Source organism: Parasteatoda tepidariorum, chromosome X2 (assembly GCF_043381705.1).
Source record: "Parasteatoda tepidariorum isolate YZ-2023 chromosome X2, CAS_Ptep_4.0, whole genome shotgun sequence".
Lineage (NCBI taxonomy): Eukaryota > Metazoa > Arthropoda > Arachnida > Araneae > Theridiidae > Parasteatoda > Parasteatoda tepidariorum.
Genome location: NC_092215.1, coordinates 15,719,867 through 15,739,776, shown reverse-complemented (window position 1 = coordinate 15,739,776; position 19,910 = coordinate 15,719,867). Strand labels below are relative to the sequence as shown.

Genomic DNA, 19,910 nt, shown 5'->3' with positions numbered 1-19,910 from the left:
TATCACATGTTGCTTCTGTCTATTAGCAGTAAGTAAAATTAAAGTAAAACCACATCTGTTATCTCAATTTCATCCAAAATAAACCAAATCAAGAATTTTGGCAGATAGGCCTGTCAAAGAGGGAATTGAATAGTGGCCCACCATTTAAATAAATAAAGAAAGGAGTTCACGGATTCATGTACGATTAATTTGGAAAATAACAAATTAAAATCAATTACAATAATTAAGTAAATTAAACAATTAAGCTAGTTAAAACATTTAGGATAATTAGAAAGAAAAAAAGGTTTTGTATTAATTGGAAAACATATATTTTGCAAAAAAGAAAAGTTAAAATTAAACGACAATGAGACACAACGGAAATCTCGAAACAGAGTGACCCTAAACAAGATTCTCCCACATCCCTAGAAACTTTTTGCCCAGAAATCAGACAAAAGGGTGTTTCTGTAGACAAAAGAGCCCACAGCAATTTAAAGAAGCTGAAAACATTTCCCACAGCGTAAATTGAGGCGGTTATTTGACTACTCCATGGAGTAAAGCTTTTAAGGATCCATGGACTACTTCCATCACTGGTAGCTACAGGATATTTTCATGAGTCAAAAGGCCTTTTTATTGCTCTTTTGGTTAAAAAAGTAACAATTATTTTATACTTGTAAACACTTCTATTAGATTTTGAAAAGCGTTCTCCAATGTAATAAAGAAAAAAAATGTATTTTAGGCTTCAGAGGGCTCCAGCTCCGAATAAAACTTTAAAAAAAAGAAGGAAAAAGTTGGATCTGGGGGCCCTTGCCATCTCGGGGCCCCAAGCTACAGCTTATTTAGCTTATACGTAAATCCGGCCCTGCATTAAAACATAAATTTAGCTACCACTAGACTAAGTTTGCGCAAAAAGCGTAGCAAGTTGGCAGGCCTAAAATTATTTTTAAATAATATTTCGACTGCCTAGCTGTCAATATTTTCAGTGTTTAAGAACTTTTTTCATAACAGCATACATTAAAATTTTTTCCGTTTAAACGTGTGATAGTTCTGGAATATTTAAGATATTAAGTTAGTAAATTTAACCATTTAATTATGACTTAATTAATCGAATTTTAAATCATTTCAGCACCTATATTATTCATTGTAGACAATATTCTACGCAACAAACATGGAAGGAAATTCTCTACAATCCATATTAACAAAAGCCAACTACTGTCAGTTTTCTATTCTACCTTTTTTTGTGATGATTTGTCACCTAAATTTCATTAGTCAGTGTAGCCTGGAAAATCGATGGGGAATCCCTCTAATTTTAGCAAATTGTAGCAATTTCCGTCTCGAAGAGGCTAATATATTTGCTTCGTCAAGCGTGTCTTTGATTTACAAACTAATTTTATTTTAAAAATTACTATGCATGTGCAATCTAAATTAATGATTCTTACTTTTAATTGTTTCGTAAAAATAACTTTACTGATTTTTATGTGTATATTCTACTGTAGCAATAAATTTTAGTGGTTCTTAACACATTGCTGACCGGCAACTTTTCTGAAAGTTACCCCATGTGCCTGGCCATTGTTTTAAAAGCGGATGTGGAAGTAAAACAATTTAAATAAACTGTAAAAATTTTTAATTTTTAATGCCGTTTGATAAAAAGTTAACGATCACCTATGTGTAATAGTACACCACAAGTTTTGAAAATATCGGGTTTCGTAAAGTTATAATAAATTGGTAGAGAATTAAATAGTAAAACGTGAAAAGTAAGGAAAATTACGCCCACTTTTTAAAATAGTCACCACGAGATCACTGCTAACGAAAATACGAGCTAACTCGTGACCGGTCACCAACATTTGACCACGAAAACACGAGTTAACTCGTGACCGGTCAGCAATGTGTTAATAACAAACAAGGTGGAGGCTACTTTATACCTAGTAGTGTAAAAACTTATTCTTGGTGTTTCATTACATAGTTCTAAGTATAGTACTTACACTATTTTATCTAAGGTAACTACTATAATTTTAGGCGTTCAGAAGGATAAAGGATTTTTATAGTGAACTGTTGAATTTCTGAATTTCATGATAGTACTAAAGATACAATGATTAGATCCAATTTTAATTAGTTTCTTTCTCTTTTCGCACACACTGTAGGCCGAATACGAGTGATTTCAACCATACCGTAAAATTTTTTTAAATAATGCGCATTTCCAAATTTGCAATTTATACAAACTTTTTTCTGTAAGAACTTTTTTTTCTCATTAGTTTTTTTTCGCAATTTTTCATCTTTATTTCATTCAATTTTTCTCATTAATGTCTTCACGGGGCTACCAATTTTCTACGCTTATTGTCAAAATTTAATCTAGTGGTACCTAAGTTTAATGCTTTAATGTATTATCTTTATTCATTTGAACTTAATTTCTACATCATTAAATATAAATAATTCAAAAGTTCATATGCAACGTCACTTAATTTTTGCTCTATAATGATGAGGCTTTTAAAAAGTTGGCAATATTACCGAAATTCTGAAAGCATCGGATTTTATATGTCTACCATTCTATGATATTTTTTGAAAATAAGCATAGAAATTTGAGGGCATGAGCATAGAATTGGCTTCAATATGACTTGCATACCTGCCACCGTTTACGCTCTTCAAAAAAGTAAGTTAAAGCTTTGAAAATAATTGTAAACCATAGCAATAGAGAAGGCAAGTCTGACTATAAGTACGTCTAAATTATTAGTAGCTAAAATCAATTTAAATTAACTTTGCTAAAACAAGAATCAAGTATGAGTTAAGAATTTTTCCTACTAAACGTAAAAATAAAATCTTCCTCAAAATGCAGAAGAACTGGGAGGTATTGTTTCAAAAGGTTTGAGAAATAATAAAATAATTGCTTTTTTTTGATAGGATAGAATTGAATTTGTAACTCAAGATTCTTGGATACAGAGTATGTCTTTGGAAAAGAACATCTTATTTTTGAAAGAGAAAAACAATGATTTCTATCAAAAAACGTTAGAAGCATGTGCTTTAATGAATGATATTGAAAGTTTACCCGCTGGGGACGAAACAGAAGTTGGCCAAAAAGTAAGCAAATTTTTATTTACTTACATTAATCCATGATATTCTAGAATTCAGCAAATGAAATTTACTAGAGAAATGGCTGGGATAGCCTGGTTGGTAGGACTCTGGACTCGCTGTCGCGAGAACAAGAGTTCGAATCCATCCGGCCGAAGTGATTGGTGACTGGTGAAATGGTGACTAGTGCACGCTAAATTTGTCGGGTTACGAAGTCCTTTATGTTTCTGTACCGAATCCTACCCCATACTTCCATAACAAATCATACCTCTTACTTTCATAACAAATCATACTTCCATAATAAATTATATCTCTGGGGGTACTGGATTGGAGATTGATCGTTTTCTGGTTCAGGTCAAAATTACAATCGGTGGATGAATGAATGGTTGTATGAATGGGTCCACCCTTATAAACGGGTGTGACGTATGGGTGTGGCAGAAGTCGAATTCTTAGCTATAGATGGCGCCAATGAGAAACAAGAGCAATCAAACTCACAGTGCCTTAATGGCCGATAACAACAGCAACAACCACCAGAGAAGAAAGGAATTAAACTATAACACTATAACAAATTTTGAAAAAAGCAAAGTAAAATATGCGTTAGCAAATTGAAAATTGAAATGTGATTTATGTTCATTAAAAGTTAAATCCATGTTGTAAATTCATTTTTTATGTAAATGTAAATGAAAACTGGTTAATATTAAAATTTATTATTTCCAATTAAATATTTAATTTTTCTTAAACGTAAAAAAGAGAAAATAATTAAATTTTATTGCTGTGGCATTTTCTTATTAAAATAGTTTAAAAATCATATTTTATTCTTCATTAAATACTTCGTATAAGCTAAATGACTAATAAAAAATTAACTTATAATAAGAATAATCCGAGTTTTGGCTTATAAGTTCTAATATCCTTAGTTATCTACTGGATGCCCATTTTGGTTGCATTGCTTTACCATCTGGGACATTTGTACCTTTAAAACTTTAATGTATCATTCCTTAACTTAAAATGCGCAATGGTAAAAATGGACCAATCTGAATAACCTTTGATCTAATGATTGGATCCTTCGCGTTCTAAGACTCAATCTTGATGTTTCGAAGAGATAATCTCAGATATGCTAATTAATTAGTCCAGACGATCATTAAGTTATGAAATAAGACACAAAACATACTTTCCCTAAATAAACATGCCGTTTTTTCGACGGATCTGGATTTCTGACTTCCAAAATACAGAGGGTAGCCACAATCTAGGAAATATCGTCTTAAAAGTTAGGCCAGGAGAGCTGTTCGAGCCTTTATGTTAATTTTACTTTTTGCGTATTTCGCCATATCTTGACAACTTCTAAAGTAAATAAAAAGTTTTTGAGCACAATTATAATTTTTTTTTATCCACAGAGAATTTCATGCAAAAAATAACTTTTAGTAGTTATTTATTATATTTTTATTTAATAAAAGTCGAAAAAGTTTTAAATTATGAGGTACCCAATTTTTGACATTATTTTGAAGAATCTAATTATGTATTGCAAAATGCAAAATGTGAGCGAAATCGCTTTAATAATTTCTGAGAACTCGAAATTTAAAAATATGACTTTTCTAACATACGATTTCTCAGGAGCTGTGCGGCCGATTTCGCTAAAAATTTATATTTTGTGGCGTGAAATTAAATTCTTCAAAATAATTTCGAAAATTGTACGCCTTATTATTTAAGTTTCTTCGACTGTTCCTAAATGAAATAATAAAAAATATTTTTTGCATGTAATTTTCTTTTCATAAACGAATTTTATAATTGTGAGGAGATTTTTTTTCAATTCACTTAAAAAGTTCGGGAGATATGATGAAATACGTAAAAAAGAAAATTAACATTAAGGGGTCCAAATTTTAGACCGCAGTCCTGGTCTGACTATTTGAACCATATTTTCCAAATTGCGGCTATCCCCTATATTTTTAGGATCCTAAAACAGAATTCGTCAAAAAAGAGATATATTTATTCAGAGAAAGTACGCTTTTGTCTCTGATTTCGTAACTCAAAATAGCGTCTGTGTTAATTAATTAACATATTTGAAGTCAAATTCTCAAGCAATTAAGATTTGAGTCCTTGAACAAGATAATCAGATCATTAGAGCAAAAGTTATTTAGAGTGTTTTTTTTTGCGTACTCTCCAAGCACCATATTTAGCCAAATTCAGTGTTGTACTTTTTAATATAACCATTAATACCACGAAAAACATATTTGAATGCTCAAAATAAGTTTTGTAAGTCGATAGCATTTTTATTTAAAACATTAGAAAAATATCTAAATATATTCGCGATTGCAACGCCATCTGGTGAGGATACGGGTTCCACGTCTTGACCCTCTCCTTTTTTCAGTTGTATTTAATTGTCACAAATATTTTTTTAAAATTTCCACGATGCTTTTTTTTATAACTATGTTCAATGTAGTTTTCAGTTCTATGTAGTTTCCGAATCTAAACGTTTTTAATCTATTTGAAAATCAAGAGAGAAACCACCGTACTTCCTTCTCCTATGACTCTCCACACGCTAATGGTGAAAGTATGCGAAGTGTTGCCATAGGTAGAGAGTTCTGCTCTACGCCACCTACAACCCATTTTGATCGCCAATTGTAATGTAACACTTAAATAGGAAAGTCCGAACATCGGCTTACCAACATGTAATATGTACATTTCTTGGAGCGGTGCACCGTTCAGAAGCGTTACTTCAGCGTAGCCGTAACGAAAGGGTTAAAAGATTTCGTTAACCAAGAAATTACAATTTCATTCCCCGAATATCTTTTATAACTTGTTTCTTCTTCTCATAAAATTCTCTTAATTAAACTCTCTGAATTAACATAATTCTCTTAATTAAACGTTACAAAAGAAATGATTAATAAAATTTTAATTTTGGATGAAATATTAGATGAAAATCAGTGTAAAATACTTCATAAAATTAAAGAAAAAAACTTCCATTCTTTATATAATTCGGCGAGCAAGTATCTCTTAAGAAAGATTAATCTCATTGCTTCGCCAAAATAAATTTAAATTTTAACTTTAAGGTTGCTCTTCCTGGTGACTGGAATGCAAATTGGAATGAAAAGAAAATTAAATATTTTGTATTTTAAATAAAAGTGCGTCGCTACAAAAATAAGCTGCCATTGACCTGAGGATTATGCCTTCTCCCATGTTATCAAAAGTAAAAATTTCATTAAATCCTGCGGTATCACTATTTATGGCTTTTTAAAGAGAATTGTAGGCCGATACTTGTAGGCCGAGATAGCCTGAATGGTAGATCATTGGGCACATGTTTAAGAGGTCGTGAGTTCGATTCAAGCCGGCCGAAAACTCTTCCTGCAGTAAATGGTGACTGCTTCACTTTAAATTTATCGCGTCACAAAGTCCTTTTTATGTTTCCATACCAAATCATACTTCTGAGGGTAACGAATTGGATATTGATCATTCTCTGGTTTAGATCAAAATTACGATCTGTGGATGAATGAATGAGTTCGCCCTATAAACGGGCAGTGACGCGTGTGTGTGGCTGAAGTCGTATTCTTTGTCACAGATGGCGCCACTTAAAAGCAAGAAACGCACCCTCGGCCTTAAATTCACTTGGTTTCACCAAGCAAGCTTGCTGGTATTGGCAAATGGCATTATAAACAAAGCAACAACTCTATATTTTCAGTTTCAGTAGAACCTATGATTGATACCTATATTGATACCTATGACATTAATAAAATTTTTTTGTAGGGTGTTCATTTAAGCATGGAACAGAGAATAAAAATAGATATTGCTCGAGCTATTTACCAAGATGCTGATTTGTATATTTTTGATCATCCTTTTAAAAATATAGATGGTTTTTTGTCTGAACATCTTTATCATAGAGTTGTTGGAAGAAGTGGAGTTTTAAAAGAGAAGGTGAATTTTGATTTAAATTTTGATTTGATTTGATTGTTGATTTGATTTGATTTGATTTAATTTTTGATTTGATTTGATTTGATTTGTTTTTTGATTTTATTTGATTTTTGATTTTATTTGATTTTGATTTTATTTTATTTTTGATTTTATTTGATTTTAGTTTTTTATCTAATTATAAAAGTGAGTTTTATTTGCTTATGTGAACTTAAACTTTAAATAAGTATTATTTCTCTTATTTCTTTCTCGAATTTTAAGTAAAAGTTATATTTTTTTTAAACAAACTTTGTTACTATATTTTCTAATTCATTTTAATTTTTAATTAAACATTATTTTTAATTTTTCAATTAGTAATGGCTTTTACTTTTTTCAATTAGTGATGTACTTTAAGCTATCGTGATATTTATGAACCTAACGTTCAAAAAATTCTTTTATCCTTCAAAATTTTTTAGTATAAAATCTAGCATGCAAGTAATTTAATCAAAAACTGAATAAATCTCATGCTTAATAGTTAAATCACATAACTAAATAACAAGAGGAATAGCTAAATTAGTAAATTAATATCATCATCTCTGTAATTTGAACTCAAAAGCACGAAAATCTTTTAAATAAGTTTTATAAAAGTGTCTAAAAGTCTTGTAAGGGTCACATTAAAATAAGTTTGATAAGTTCGTAAAATTTTTATGAAAAGATGTCAGATTAAAGGTGGTAAAAGTCTCAGTTCAAACAGTATGACTCATTATAAAAACTGGGGACCTCTCTGGCCAAGCGATATCGCTTTCCAAACGCTGTTTAAAGCGTGGAGGTAGCGGGTTCGAATCCCGCTGTTACCCTGGATGTATCTTCTTGCTGTCCTTCTCTGTATTGGACTATCTGTCCTTCTATTTGACAAAGGCTTATAAGCCTAAATTGAGAGCACAAACCTGCAAATGTATGTCATTCCAATAAACAGTAAAACTGCAGCAAATTTCCTCGTTATAATTACTAAATTTAAAACCATTTTTTTTTTCAAATTGTAAAATAAGTAAGCTGCTATATAAGTAAATAATTTATTCTAATTAATCTATTATATATATCTTCAGCATAATTTCGCTGATTACGTGTATAATTATTGTAAATACTTTCAGGCAAGAATATTTTTGACAGAATCGGAGGAATTTTTGCCTCTCGTTGATAGCATACTGTTTCTGAAAGATGGTCGTTTGGTAGAACAAGGATCTCATTTACAACTAAAGGAAAAAAATGGTTTCTTTGCAGAATATATGAAACGAATTCATTCGAATTCAATAAAAGAACGCAAGCCATTAGACGTGCAACGAAATTCTACGGAGTAAGTGTAGCTTATCATGGTTTACTTCATTTACTTAGTAATAGAAGTACTTAACTTCTATTACTAAGTAAATAATTTACTTCTAAATGATTTCTTCTGCCCTTAGCTTGTAAATCTGAGTAGTGTCAGATTAAATCTACTCAAATTCACAAACTAATGGCAAAAAAAGTAATTTACTTCGAAAATACTTCTTTTGCCCTTAGTTTGCGAATCTGTGCAGTGTAATTTCGAATCTACCCAGATTCACAAACTGAGAGCAAAAGAAATAATTTAACGCTACAATTGAAAAAAAAACATTTCCCTAACTGAAAAAAAGGTATTTAACAGATTATTATAAAGCACTTAAACTCACTGCTATTTTTCTTGTGTTCATAACAAACTAAATCTAAATAATTTAATTTAAGCGTGTTATTTATTAATTTAATTTATGTTTTAAAATTTAAATGTTTTTGATAATGTAGTTTTTTAAGATTGTTGATTTCTCAGCTTTAATTTGGAATAATTTCTAATACACATATGCCAAACTATTTTAGCAAAATTAAAGAATTAATAGAAGTTCTTTGAAAATTCTTAATAAATACTTCCCCTGTAGTACCCCTTGAGACCCTTTTACCTAAAACTTTTTATGCCTTACTCGACAGCGAATATTCAATTTAAGAAATGCGAAATTATCAAATACTTTCAATTTTTTAATGCTCTTTTATTTCGTTTAAAAAGTTATGTACATCTAAAATGCATTACCATCCTTTAAAATAATATCAATGCTTCGCGAGCGTACTTGTGAAAGTGAGACTAAAGGGATTAATTATCTATTTTTCGCAATGGCTAGTTTAAATATTAGTTAAACGTGATTCTATATACGTAATTCCTGTTAACGCAGAGTCATTTTTATTGATTCCATTGACTTACTCATAAAAATGTGTACCTTTTAAATTCGAAACATTAGTTGTGTCAGAACCTTGTGCATTTAATTACGTTAAAAGTAGTTGATTGGAATCACTACAAACTACTGTTTTCTTTTTGTATCGCACTACTACTGACCTTGTGCATTTACTTACGTTAATAGTAGTTTGCCTGGAATCACTACAAACTACTGTTTTCCTTTTGTATCGCATTACTACTGACCTTGCGCATTTACTTACGTTAATAGTAGTTGCCTGGAATCACTACAAACTACTGTTTTCTTTTTGTATCGCATTACTACTGACCTTGTGCATTTACTTACGTTAATAGTAGTTGCCTGGAATCACTACAAACAACTGTTTTCTTTTTGTATCGCACTACTACTGACCTTGTGCATTTACTTACGTTAATAGTAGTTGCCTGGAATCACTACAAACTACTGTTTTCTTCTTGTATCGCACTACTACTGACTTTATGCATTTACTTACGTTAATAGTAGATGCCTGGAATCACTACAAACTACTGTTTTCTTTTTGTATTACACTACTACTGACCTTGTGCATTTACTTACGTTAATAGTAGTTGCCTGGAATCACTACAAACTACTGTTTTCTTTTTGTATCGCGCTACTTACTGCACTACTTTTTCCAAAGAGTAGCACACTAGACTGCTAACTACGAAAAGAAGTAGCGACTACAGTAGTTTTAGTACTTGTAGTGCACTACTTCCAACCACTGCCTAAGTCCTGCAAACATTGTCAATGGGGAAAGAAGTTTTAAAAGACATTTGTACATACAAAAGAGTATTAAAATTAATAAAATGACATGACTCGCAATATCAAAGATACTTGTGCATGCAGAGGAATAGTCTACTGTCTATTTTGGGGTAGTTTAATTCGTGCATGCGTCAGTATTGTCTTCCTAACATCTCTAAAGCTGCATCTCAAACCAACCATTGAAGTATCTTTAATGAGATATTAGTAAATTCTGATGGGATTTGAAAACATTGTTTTTTACCCAAAAAGAAATTAATTTTGTTTTTTAATTACTTATTTTTTTCTTCTTAATTAAATACCCAAACTTTATAGAGATCAAATAGAATTTGGAAGATTGAATGATGTGTGGTGTGCTGCAGCTGTAATACCAGCAAAAATAGAAATGCAACATGCTCTTACAAATGAAGGATCTCATACATCAAAAGTAGGTGTTGTACTTCTTTTCTACCAGTAAAGATTTTCTGAGCATTTTATTTTTATCAAATTTTATTATTTCATGCATAGTTCTCCAAAATTACACGTACAAATTTTAAACACAGATTGTAGGAATCGGAACAAGTCATGAAACGGACAATCACAAGAAGCTCTCTGACAATAACAAAACAAAGCAAACTTTTGCCAGATAATTTCTGGACATTTTATAAAACCAAGTAGTTTTAAAATTAAAAGTACCATTTTTTTTAGTTTTTCACTCTTTTTCATTTCCTGAGAAAAACAGTTGTTGTTGCCGTTTGCCATTAAGGCAGAGGAGGTGCGATTGTTCTTCTTTTTCCAGTGGCGCCATCTATGGCCAAGAATTCGACTTCTGCCACACTCATACGCCACACCCATTTTATGGGGTGGACCCATTCATACATCCATTCATTCCTCCTCAGATCGTAATTTTGACCTGAATCAGAGAACGATCAATCTCCTATTCAGTGCCCCCAGAGGTATTGATTTGTTATGGGAACATGGAGGACTTTGAGACTCGACAGATTTAACATGCATCTGTCCCCATTTACTACACGGAGAGTCTTCGGCAGGCAGGAATCGAACCCACGACCACTTGGNCGCCAGAGTCGACTGGCATAACTTCAGCCATGTCCTCATCCTTATAAGCATATATAGCCAACTAATAGTTCTTATTTACATATTTTTTTAAATAATTCGTGGTAGTTTAAAAATATTTTTAAACTTTATACTTCAAGATTTAATACGTCAAAACGCTAACGTTGCACCCACTAAAAGAATTATTTCTCAACGGCAGTACAAGTTATTACGGCAGTAAATTTAATTATTTAAAAACAATGAGTAAAAAACATTTTGAGTTAAGCAACATTATGGTTTATTACGAAACAGCATAGCTTCCAAGTTGTATGGTTGTTGAGAAATAATTTTTTTAGTGGTTGAAACATTAGGGTTTTGGCCCTATTAAATCTTGAAGTTTAAAGTTTCAAAAAAAAATTTAAACTACCCCCACGAATCAATAATTTAAAATATGTAAATAAAATTTATTTGCTGGTTATTAATGCTTATACATGTCTTAACAGTTTTATTTATAGAAAATTCTTCCAAACTTGATTGTTGTTTTTCTATCACTTCGTAAAATCCTTTTCAACGATCGTACAAGTTGGCAGGTATGAATTGGGTAATGGTAAATAAAATAAGGTAAAGTATTATTTGATCCACCTTCGAGAAAATCTATAATAATACTGTACATATACCACTTTTTTTCTTTTTCATATCTTGATCATAGTCACTCTGAAAATGTCCCTTACCAGCTTGATTCACTGAAACCATTTCTATAAAACATTTTGATTTAATTTACTTTACTCAAAAGTAATTGTGTTTTATTATTTTTTATAGAAGTGTTTGCAAACAATCAAATGGAAAATGAAGGTAATAATAATTCTAATTATTGTACTTTTTTAATAAAAAATAAACAAATACATTGAATGTGTGACTTATATATATTTCAGGTTTGTTTGAGGGAGATATTGCTGGCATTGACCCTTACGCATTAACGGTATGTTTATCTTGTCTACACGATCTATAAGTTTAGAATAAAGCAAAGAATTCAGCGGCGGTATAGGTTCATTGCGTACTTAATACGTTAAACATCACTGAAGTGCAGTTCTAAAAAAACGGATCACCCTGAATAAATTTTGATCTAATGATCGAATCTTCATGTTTTAGGACTCAATCTTATGGTTTGAGGGGGCGTGATTATCACCCTGACGGATCACACTGAATAAATTTTGATCTAATAATCGGATCTTCGTGTTTTAGGACTCACTCTTAATGGTTTGAGGGGGTGACTATGCTAATTAATTAATGTAGACGATATTGTAAGTTACGGCATCTGACACCGATTTCTCAAGAACAATTCGACCGACTTCGCACCGATTTTTCTGAACATTAGACATAGATCTTATTAACGCTCGATCACAGAGGCATTCTCATTGCGTACGTTGACGGGCCCGCAAAGGATTTGCACCAATTAGATTCGAAATTTTTTTTTTGCGTTTGAACTTTGTTTTTTTATTTAACTAACGTTAAAAGTTATTACCAGGAATCACTCTAAACTACTGTTTTTGCTTCTTTTTTGTTGAATCGCACTACTCCCTACACTACTCTTTTTAAAAAGTAGCGCACTGCACCTCAAACTATGGGAAAAAGTAGCGACTAGAGTAGTTCCGCTACTTCCCACCACTGCATGAGCATGATACTTGAGAGTGCGAAATCTCTCTTACGTTGCGAGAATTATAATGTTTTTATGATAGTGTGATAGTTTTTTAAGATGGTTATTTAAGGAGTATATAGATATATATATATATAAACATATATCGAATATTTGTAACTCATTGATCTTTCAAAGGGTTATAACGAAGCAATAGTTTTTACATATCTTTTGGTTCTCATTTATTTTTTTATTTTTCCTAATTAGATAATTAGTGGAGTGTGGCTAAGTAGGTGGGCAGATGAAGTTAACATAGGATATGACGATAATCACAATCTTCTTATTTATGCTGGAATTATTTTTTCTCAATGTAAGTTAACAGTTCACAATACAATAATCATACGCACATATTTGTTTGATTACAATCTAACTCTCCACACATGCCAGGCATATATAATTTTTGTTTGTAATCTACAATCCGCACAAATTTGTTTGATTACAATCTTACTCTCCACACATGCCCGGTATACATAATTTTCGTTTATAGTCTACAATCCGCACATATTTGTTTGATTACAATCTTACTCTCCACACATGCTTGGTATATATAATTTTTGTTTATAATCTACAATCCGCACACATTTGTAACGAACAATATTTTCTCTTACAATCTTATAATCAACATACTTCTGCGTATACAATGTATAATCAGCACATGTTTGTTGAATACAATGCTTGTACACAATTTTACAATTCACAAATATCTATGAAGTGCATTATTTGTATACATTCTCTAATAAGCATGTACAAATGTTTAAAAATATAGAAATGGCTAAATAACTCTAGAAATCCAGAAATATGCATGGAATCAAAATTCTGAAACCTGGATAGACTTTTGCAGGAAATTTATATTATTTTACTTAGTCGAAACAATTCGTTTTACGAAGGTGTTTAAAATGCGCTAATTCTATAGAAAAGCTGTTAACATGGTGAAATGTGATTGAATTTTTTCACTAATTTCAGAGATGCCAACTTTGCTCCGGAAAGCAAATAAATATTTCAAAGTGGCAGTTTATCAATTGTGATTCTTGGTTTAATAAATTCAATTTAGTAGATGTTTATCCACCACTATTTCCGAATAATTCTAAGGCTTATATAATTCACCTCTTTTGAGTAGGTATGTCCCGTACTCCATTCTTTCCTCCCTAGCCTAAAGTCAAAAGTCTTAGTCGCCCAAGGGCAAACATTATTCGATGAAGAAGTCAGATGCCCGCTTTGCGGGCAGGCTCTTTGTACAACTATATATATAGTAGTAGCTATGTCATGCTATACCTTTTAAAAAGCAAGCAGAAATAGTTAAATATTTGCAAAATTTACTTTGTAGTTATTTACTCACCAATAAAAAATGTTTTGAGAAGAAACTCCTCGACATAGGAATTTAAATTAACATTAAGGGGATGTATAATGTCAAGATGGAAAGTCTTTTTTGATATAACAAGGTTTTCGAGATATCGAAGTTCGAGATATCGGGAGTGTACTGTAATTAGAAATCATATTTTTTTAGCAAAAATATTTTAACTCGTAGCTAAACACACAAATGCCTACTTAATGCTTTTTGTTTAAAAAAAATTAAATTATTTTATTTTTCTTGTTTCACTAGAGAAATAAATGTTGACTCTATTAGATTCTTCTATCCTATTTTATAGTATTTTCTTGTTTCACTTGAGAAATGTTGACTCTATTATATTCTTCGTGTGCTCATTAGATTCCTCTTTCCTATTTTATAGTATTTCTTACGATTACATGTGGAATTGCTATGTTTGCCTCGGGAACAATGGCCGCTGAGAAACTCCATAGTTGGGTTCTTCAATTTGTCATGAGAGCGTCACAGATGATATTTGAAACTACTCCTATCAACAAAATCATTGATAGGTATGGGATTTTATAGAAAGTTCATAAGATTCGACCACAACTCACTTCGGGATACGTGATTTGCCCACTTTCCATTCGTTCCCCCTTCCGCTACCTTAGTATCCGCTAATCTTGTTTTTCCCCGCCCCACACCACGTGAAAGGTGGGAATAAAAAGCAAGGAACATGGTAACTGAAGTTAACATGGTAACTGAGAGAGAGAAAATGTGGAGAATGGGAAAATCAATTAACTTCGAAACTCTTATTCTATTTTGAAAAGGTAAAAATATATTTATAAATAAACTTTAGACTTTCACTGTTAAAATAATAAAGCTCACTAGCCACCTATTTCCAGAAATAAGATTTTGAAAATACTAAGTATATTTTTTATTAAGTAGCGAGAAAGAGACGAAATCGGGTCCCTTCTCTCACTACTTTTTTCTCTTGCGTGAATATAATTTCTGAGCAGTTAATCTTTTCTAAGCAGCTAATAAATTTATGAACCTGCGTATGAAGCGGCTTTTCAAAACATAAAAACTGAAGCATGGTCGTAACAGTAATTATTTCTCTGGGTTTCTCTGCCTTTTAAAGAAAAAAATATAGGCATAATTAATGCAGTAGTAATGCAAATAAATAATGTAAGCATTTACATAAAACTTTTCGAAGTATCATAGGACTGTTTCTGAAAGAAGAACAAGAGCATGGTTTTTATGTTTATTTAAATAATTTTAAAATGAATAATTAATATAGGATTCAGACCATAACATTTCGAACGTAAATTGATTAATTACGCATCTTTGTAAACAACCGCCATCTTTTTGTAATATGCCAGGCTAGTCTCCAATAATTTCTAATTAGCTCAGTACTGTTTAAGCTCATTTTAGTGAGCTCACATACTTTAAGAGTAATTGAAAACCTATTATAATCTATTATAAACTAAAACTTGGTCCGTATTAGTCAGATCTCGATTAGCTTTATTTTAAAGTAGCCCCAGTGTATGCCTATATATAAGACGAAGTAATGAAGGCTTATTGTAATAGCCATATTCAATGAAATAAAAATAAGCACTTTTCTTTTCAGTGCTCGAAGTATGTCGACTTTTTAACCTTAACATTTTTTAAGCTTTTAGTGTTTTCTATTATAGCATAGCTATATTAAATTCTAATTGTAATAAGCGTAGGAGAATAAAATCAGATTAAGTAACCTTCGAACATTTCCAAATTTTCTAAAAGGAATATTGTCTTATTTAAACAACCAAAAAATATCGCTCACCTCCCAATGAGGCTGTGGCTGGGCAATAAGAATTCCACATCCGGGTCTCACAGACCACAGTGCTGACAAAAAATATCCTCAGTGGTAGACGAATCATGGGTTAGAGTCCCCTTGCCGTCAGGCTAACCATGGGTGTTTTCGTGGTTTCCCTCTCCATGTACCGGAAATGTGGGTTAGTTCCATCAAAAAGTCCCCCAAGAAGGCAAATTTCTCTCAGTGCTTAATCCAGTTGTTTCCTTGTCCTCTGGATTGAGTTTAAAATTATACGGTTATGAAGTTGAACATTGGTAGTCGTAAACTTAAAACTGGATCGGCAGTTCAGCGACGGTTTTTTCCAATTAGCCTAGTGCATCGTAAATGGCCTGTGCTCTTTGCGAAGAGCTAGATTTTTTAATTTTTCTATGACGTATACACTGAAGCGTTTTACTTTGCAAATATTGAGGCAAAAATTGAAATTAAGTTAAGCAAGATGGCCTCAGTCCAGAAAGTGGTAGAAAAAATTAAAGAAAACATGCTTTAACTTACACTACCCTACAATAATGTAAGAGGTTTTAGTTTTTGATATTTTTTTGAATTTATCTAAGCACTTCTAAAATTACAAAATAGTCCACTAAGTATTTCTAGACAAATTCAAAAAAATATTAATAAGTGTCACTTCAATTATTGTACGGTAGTGTGTGTATATATATGTGTGTGTATGTGCACGTGCGTGCGTGCGTGTGTGTGTGTGTGTGAATAGCAGGGTACTGTATTCTGTATTTCCACCTAACGAAAAATATTTAGAAATGAAGTATATGTATTAAACCTGATCAATAAATTTCAAACAATAATGTGAAATCAAAAATTTTAAGACTTCCAACAACCTTATGAACTGCTCGTCACTGCTTTTTAAAATTTTTCCAGAACTATGGTCACCTTGTTATGTATTTATTGAACATAATATACACGCATCTAAAAATATTTTCTAATTATAAAGGCAAACTTTATTATAGCTTTGACAAGGATTTTCGATACGTCGATGAAAAAATACCAGAAACAACTTATGTATGGCTGCTATTGATTTTTAAAATTCCGGCATTGTTGGTTGTGATCTTCATTGCAAGTCCTTTCCTCGCTGTTGGCTTAATTCCAGTAGTTTACCTATTTATTGTTATTCAAGTAAGTAAGCTTGATTCATCTTTCAGAACTAACACTAAGTTTCGTCCTTTAAAATTGCGTAAGATTGGAGTCGAATATTTGTACTTACTGAAACGCTTTGAGTTTTTGTGATTCTCACGCACTGCTGGGTTACTCATCCTTTGAAGAAACTCGTGCCGCTATGAGCTTCTGATTTTAGTCAGTGACGTCACAGCGGCCCAGCATCTCTCTTTAAAAATAAATTGTTTAGCATGTAATTAGCATTTTTTTAAAAAAAAAATTCAATTGCCTTCATTGTTTCCTAAATTTTTAATTTTTATTTGTTGATGATTTTCTTCTCATCTGATTGCAAAAATTCAACAGTAATAGTCAAATATCAGCTTGCTCTATAGTGACAGACAAGAATTATTAAAAAACACAAAATGAGAAAACTTAATTTTCCATGTTTTACCTCAGAAAATATAAAAGTGACTTCAAATTAATTATAAAATGTGCTAAGAGAATTTAACCTGCTGTGAATAAAAAGCACTGTGTTTTGTGTTTTTCGTTTGAACGTTTAAGAACTTTTAATAGAATTTTGCCAATGGAATCGGTACCATCTCATAACTTTAAACAGAAAAGAAGAAAAAAATGTACAAGATCGAAGAAAATAAAATCCTGAAATTCAAAAATAAAGGTTATTAATGCTTAAAAGTTCTTCCAATATATTTTTTATATTTGTGTTTTAATTATAACGTTTTAATTTTAGATATTTATGAGTAGGTGAAATATTTCCATTATTATATTCCCAAAAATTATTTTTTATAGTAATTAGCATTTCAGATTTTTGTTTTCTGGTGATAATACATAAAAAACTTTGCTATTATAATGATATATAAGAAGAATCTAATAAATTTAGGCATCCCAATTAATAAACTATACGGACAATTTTACAGATTCAGATTGTTATCGGACAATATATTACAATAAAAGTTTTCTTATATTCTTTCTTTTATTTAATAGTAAAAGTTAAAAACGAAAATTAAAAAACAATAAAGAAACGATATCGACAGCCATTGAGATAGTTTTCTAGCTTTAAAATGTTACTTTTTAATTCTACAAGAAATACGAAGAAAATGTATGAATACTATATTTTCTGAACATTAATAATTTGTTATCAGTGTAAAGTTTGACAGCTATTATCAGAAAAGTGTCGAACATTCAACTCATTTCTTTCAGAAAGTTTAAATAGAAAAGTTTTCATATTATTTAGTTGCGATTTTCGAGATATGTGTGCGGCGTGACGTCAGGAGATGGATAATCGTAACTTTAGCTTTGAGTAAAAAATGAACCATCCCTTCTCTATCCTCTCTTTAGCCCTGCTTTTCACTGGAAAAACAAAACCTCATAGTGCAAGAATCAGATAAATTCTGTTTTCTTTAAACTGGAATTAATTATTTTTTTTGTTTTCAGAGACATTATTTAAACACTCGGCAACAACTTCATCACTTAACAGCTGCCACAAGTTGTCCATTATCTGGTTTACTAGATGATACTTTCCAAGGCATTTCTCATATCAGGACATCCAAAGCGGAATCTAATTTTCTACATCGTTTTCATACAAAACTGGACACTCACAATAATTGTTTTTTTCTCTATCTAGTAGTTTCAAGGTACAGTAGCCATTTTCTTTACAAAGTTTATCTAATAATCGAATATCCAGACCAGGTGACAAGGTCTGCCAATGAAAAATGGACAAGAATGCCGGAAGACATAGACATTATTAACTGGGGGCCTGAGGCCAAAATCAGCCTTTTCTGGGCTGCCAATTTTTAACGCAGTTTGTAAAACTTTACTTCAGTGGCAACTAAGTTTATGTTTTAATGTATTATTTTTATTTATTTAAACTTATTTTCCAAACTACTACATATAAATTATTTATTTAAAAGTTCATAAACAAAACCACTTTATTCCAGTTCCTTCATGGTGGCACTTTAAAATGTTGACAAAATTATCAAAAAACCTGAAAGCTTTGAATTTGAGCCTACCATTCTATGAAATATTTTACAAAAGGCGTAGTAGTTGGCAGGCTTGCATGAGAAGCCCACATTGCTGTCGTTTCAGATATTTTAACGTACATTAACACTTAAAATTGAAAATTATGCACAATTAAGTTCGGAAAAAGTCATACCAAAGTTGAGGCGATAAGAAACTGCAATAAAGTCCGATAAAACATAACTTGAAGAAACTTTCACATTGTTTAAAATCATACTGACCTCGAAAGAGCAGTAACAGAGGGTTGTAATACACTTTTTAGCAGTTGGTGAAACTTAGTTTCGCAGATGAACAATTACTGAAAACCCATTCTACCAGAGGACAAAAGATTCCCAAGTAGCAGAGAACAGGTTGACTATAGATCTAAGTACTACTACTACAGTCCTCAAGTCTGTGAAACGTTCAAAGTCTACCTACTGCTCTAATTATTCGCCGGTGGTCGCTTACTCGATAAGTACTTTGTCCCGGTGAGTAAACCATATGCTGTCTTGAAAGATTCTGATCAAAACACAGTTCAGTCATCGGCATCACTAAGATATCTAATGAAAACCCAGTATTCATCGAAAATTCTCACAAATTAAAGCTGCAAGAAAAACTTTAACCCTCCATCTAGCCTCCTTATCTCACCATCGAAGTCGACCATCAAGTGACCAAAAATAGGGGTTACATAGCTGCCAATTTTATAGCACTTCAATGACTTTTTTCTATAGTGGTAGTGAAAAAGAATAGAATTGGTATTTGTTGAGAAATGATTTTAAATTTTACCAGCAGTTAAAATTTTTATTGAATTCTTTCTCTCTTTTACATGGTCATTTAGTTTCTATGAAGTAAGGATACAAATTATTTTGAATTATATTATTCAACCTAGAATCAATCATGGTTACCACTTTCGAAATGAAAATACAAACTGTCTCATAATGTGAAAAAGTTTGCAACAGTGGTGTAGAC

At 31.5% G+C, this 19,910-nt stretch overlaps 1 protein-coding gene across 1 annotated transcript in view; it reads left to right on the top strand.

Annotated features, from left to right (window-relative positions):
* The window catches only part of LOC107442091 (multidrug resistance-associated protein 1), a gene marked incomplete in the record, with an annotated part of 63,181 nt that overhangs the window by 31,657 nt on the left and 11,614 nt on the right, over positions 1 to 19,910 (top strand). Inside the window, 8 exon segments of the mRNA XM_021148688.3 lie at positions 2,872 to 3,048; positions 6,775 to 6,942; positions 8,067 to 8,269; positions 10,260 to 10,371; positions 12,877 to 12,979; positions 14,397 to 14,541; positions 16,784 to 16,949; positions 18,381 to 18,580. Coding sequence (XP_021004347.3) covers positions 2,872 to 3,048; positions 6,775 to 6,942; positions 8,067 to 8,269; positions 10,260 to 10,371; positions 12,877 to 12,979; positions 14,397 to 14,541; positions 16,784 to 16,949; positions 18,381 to 18,580 — 1,274 coding nt within the window.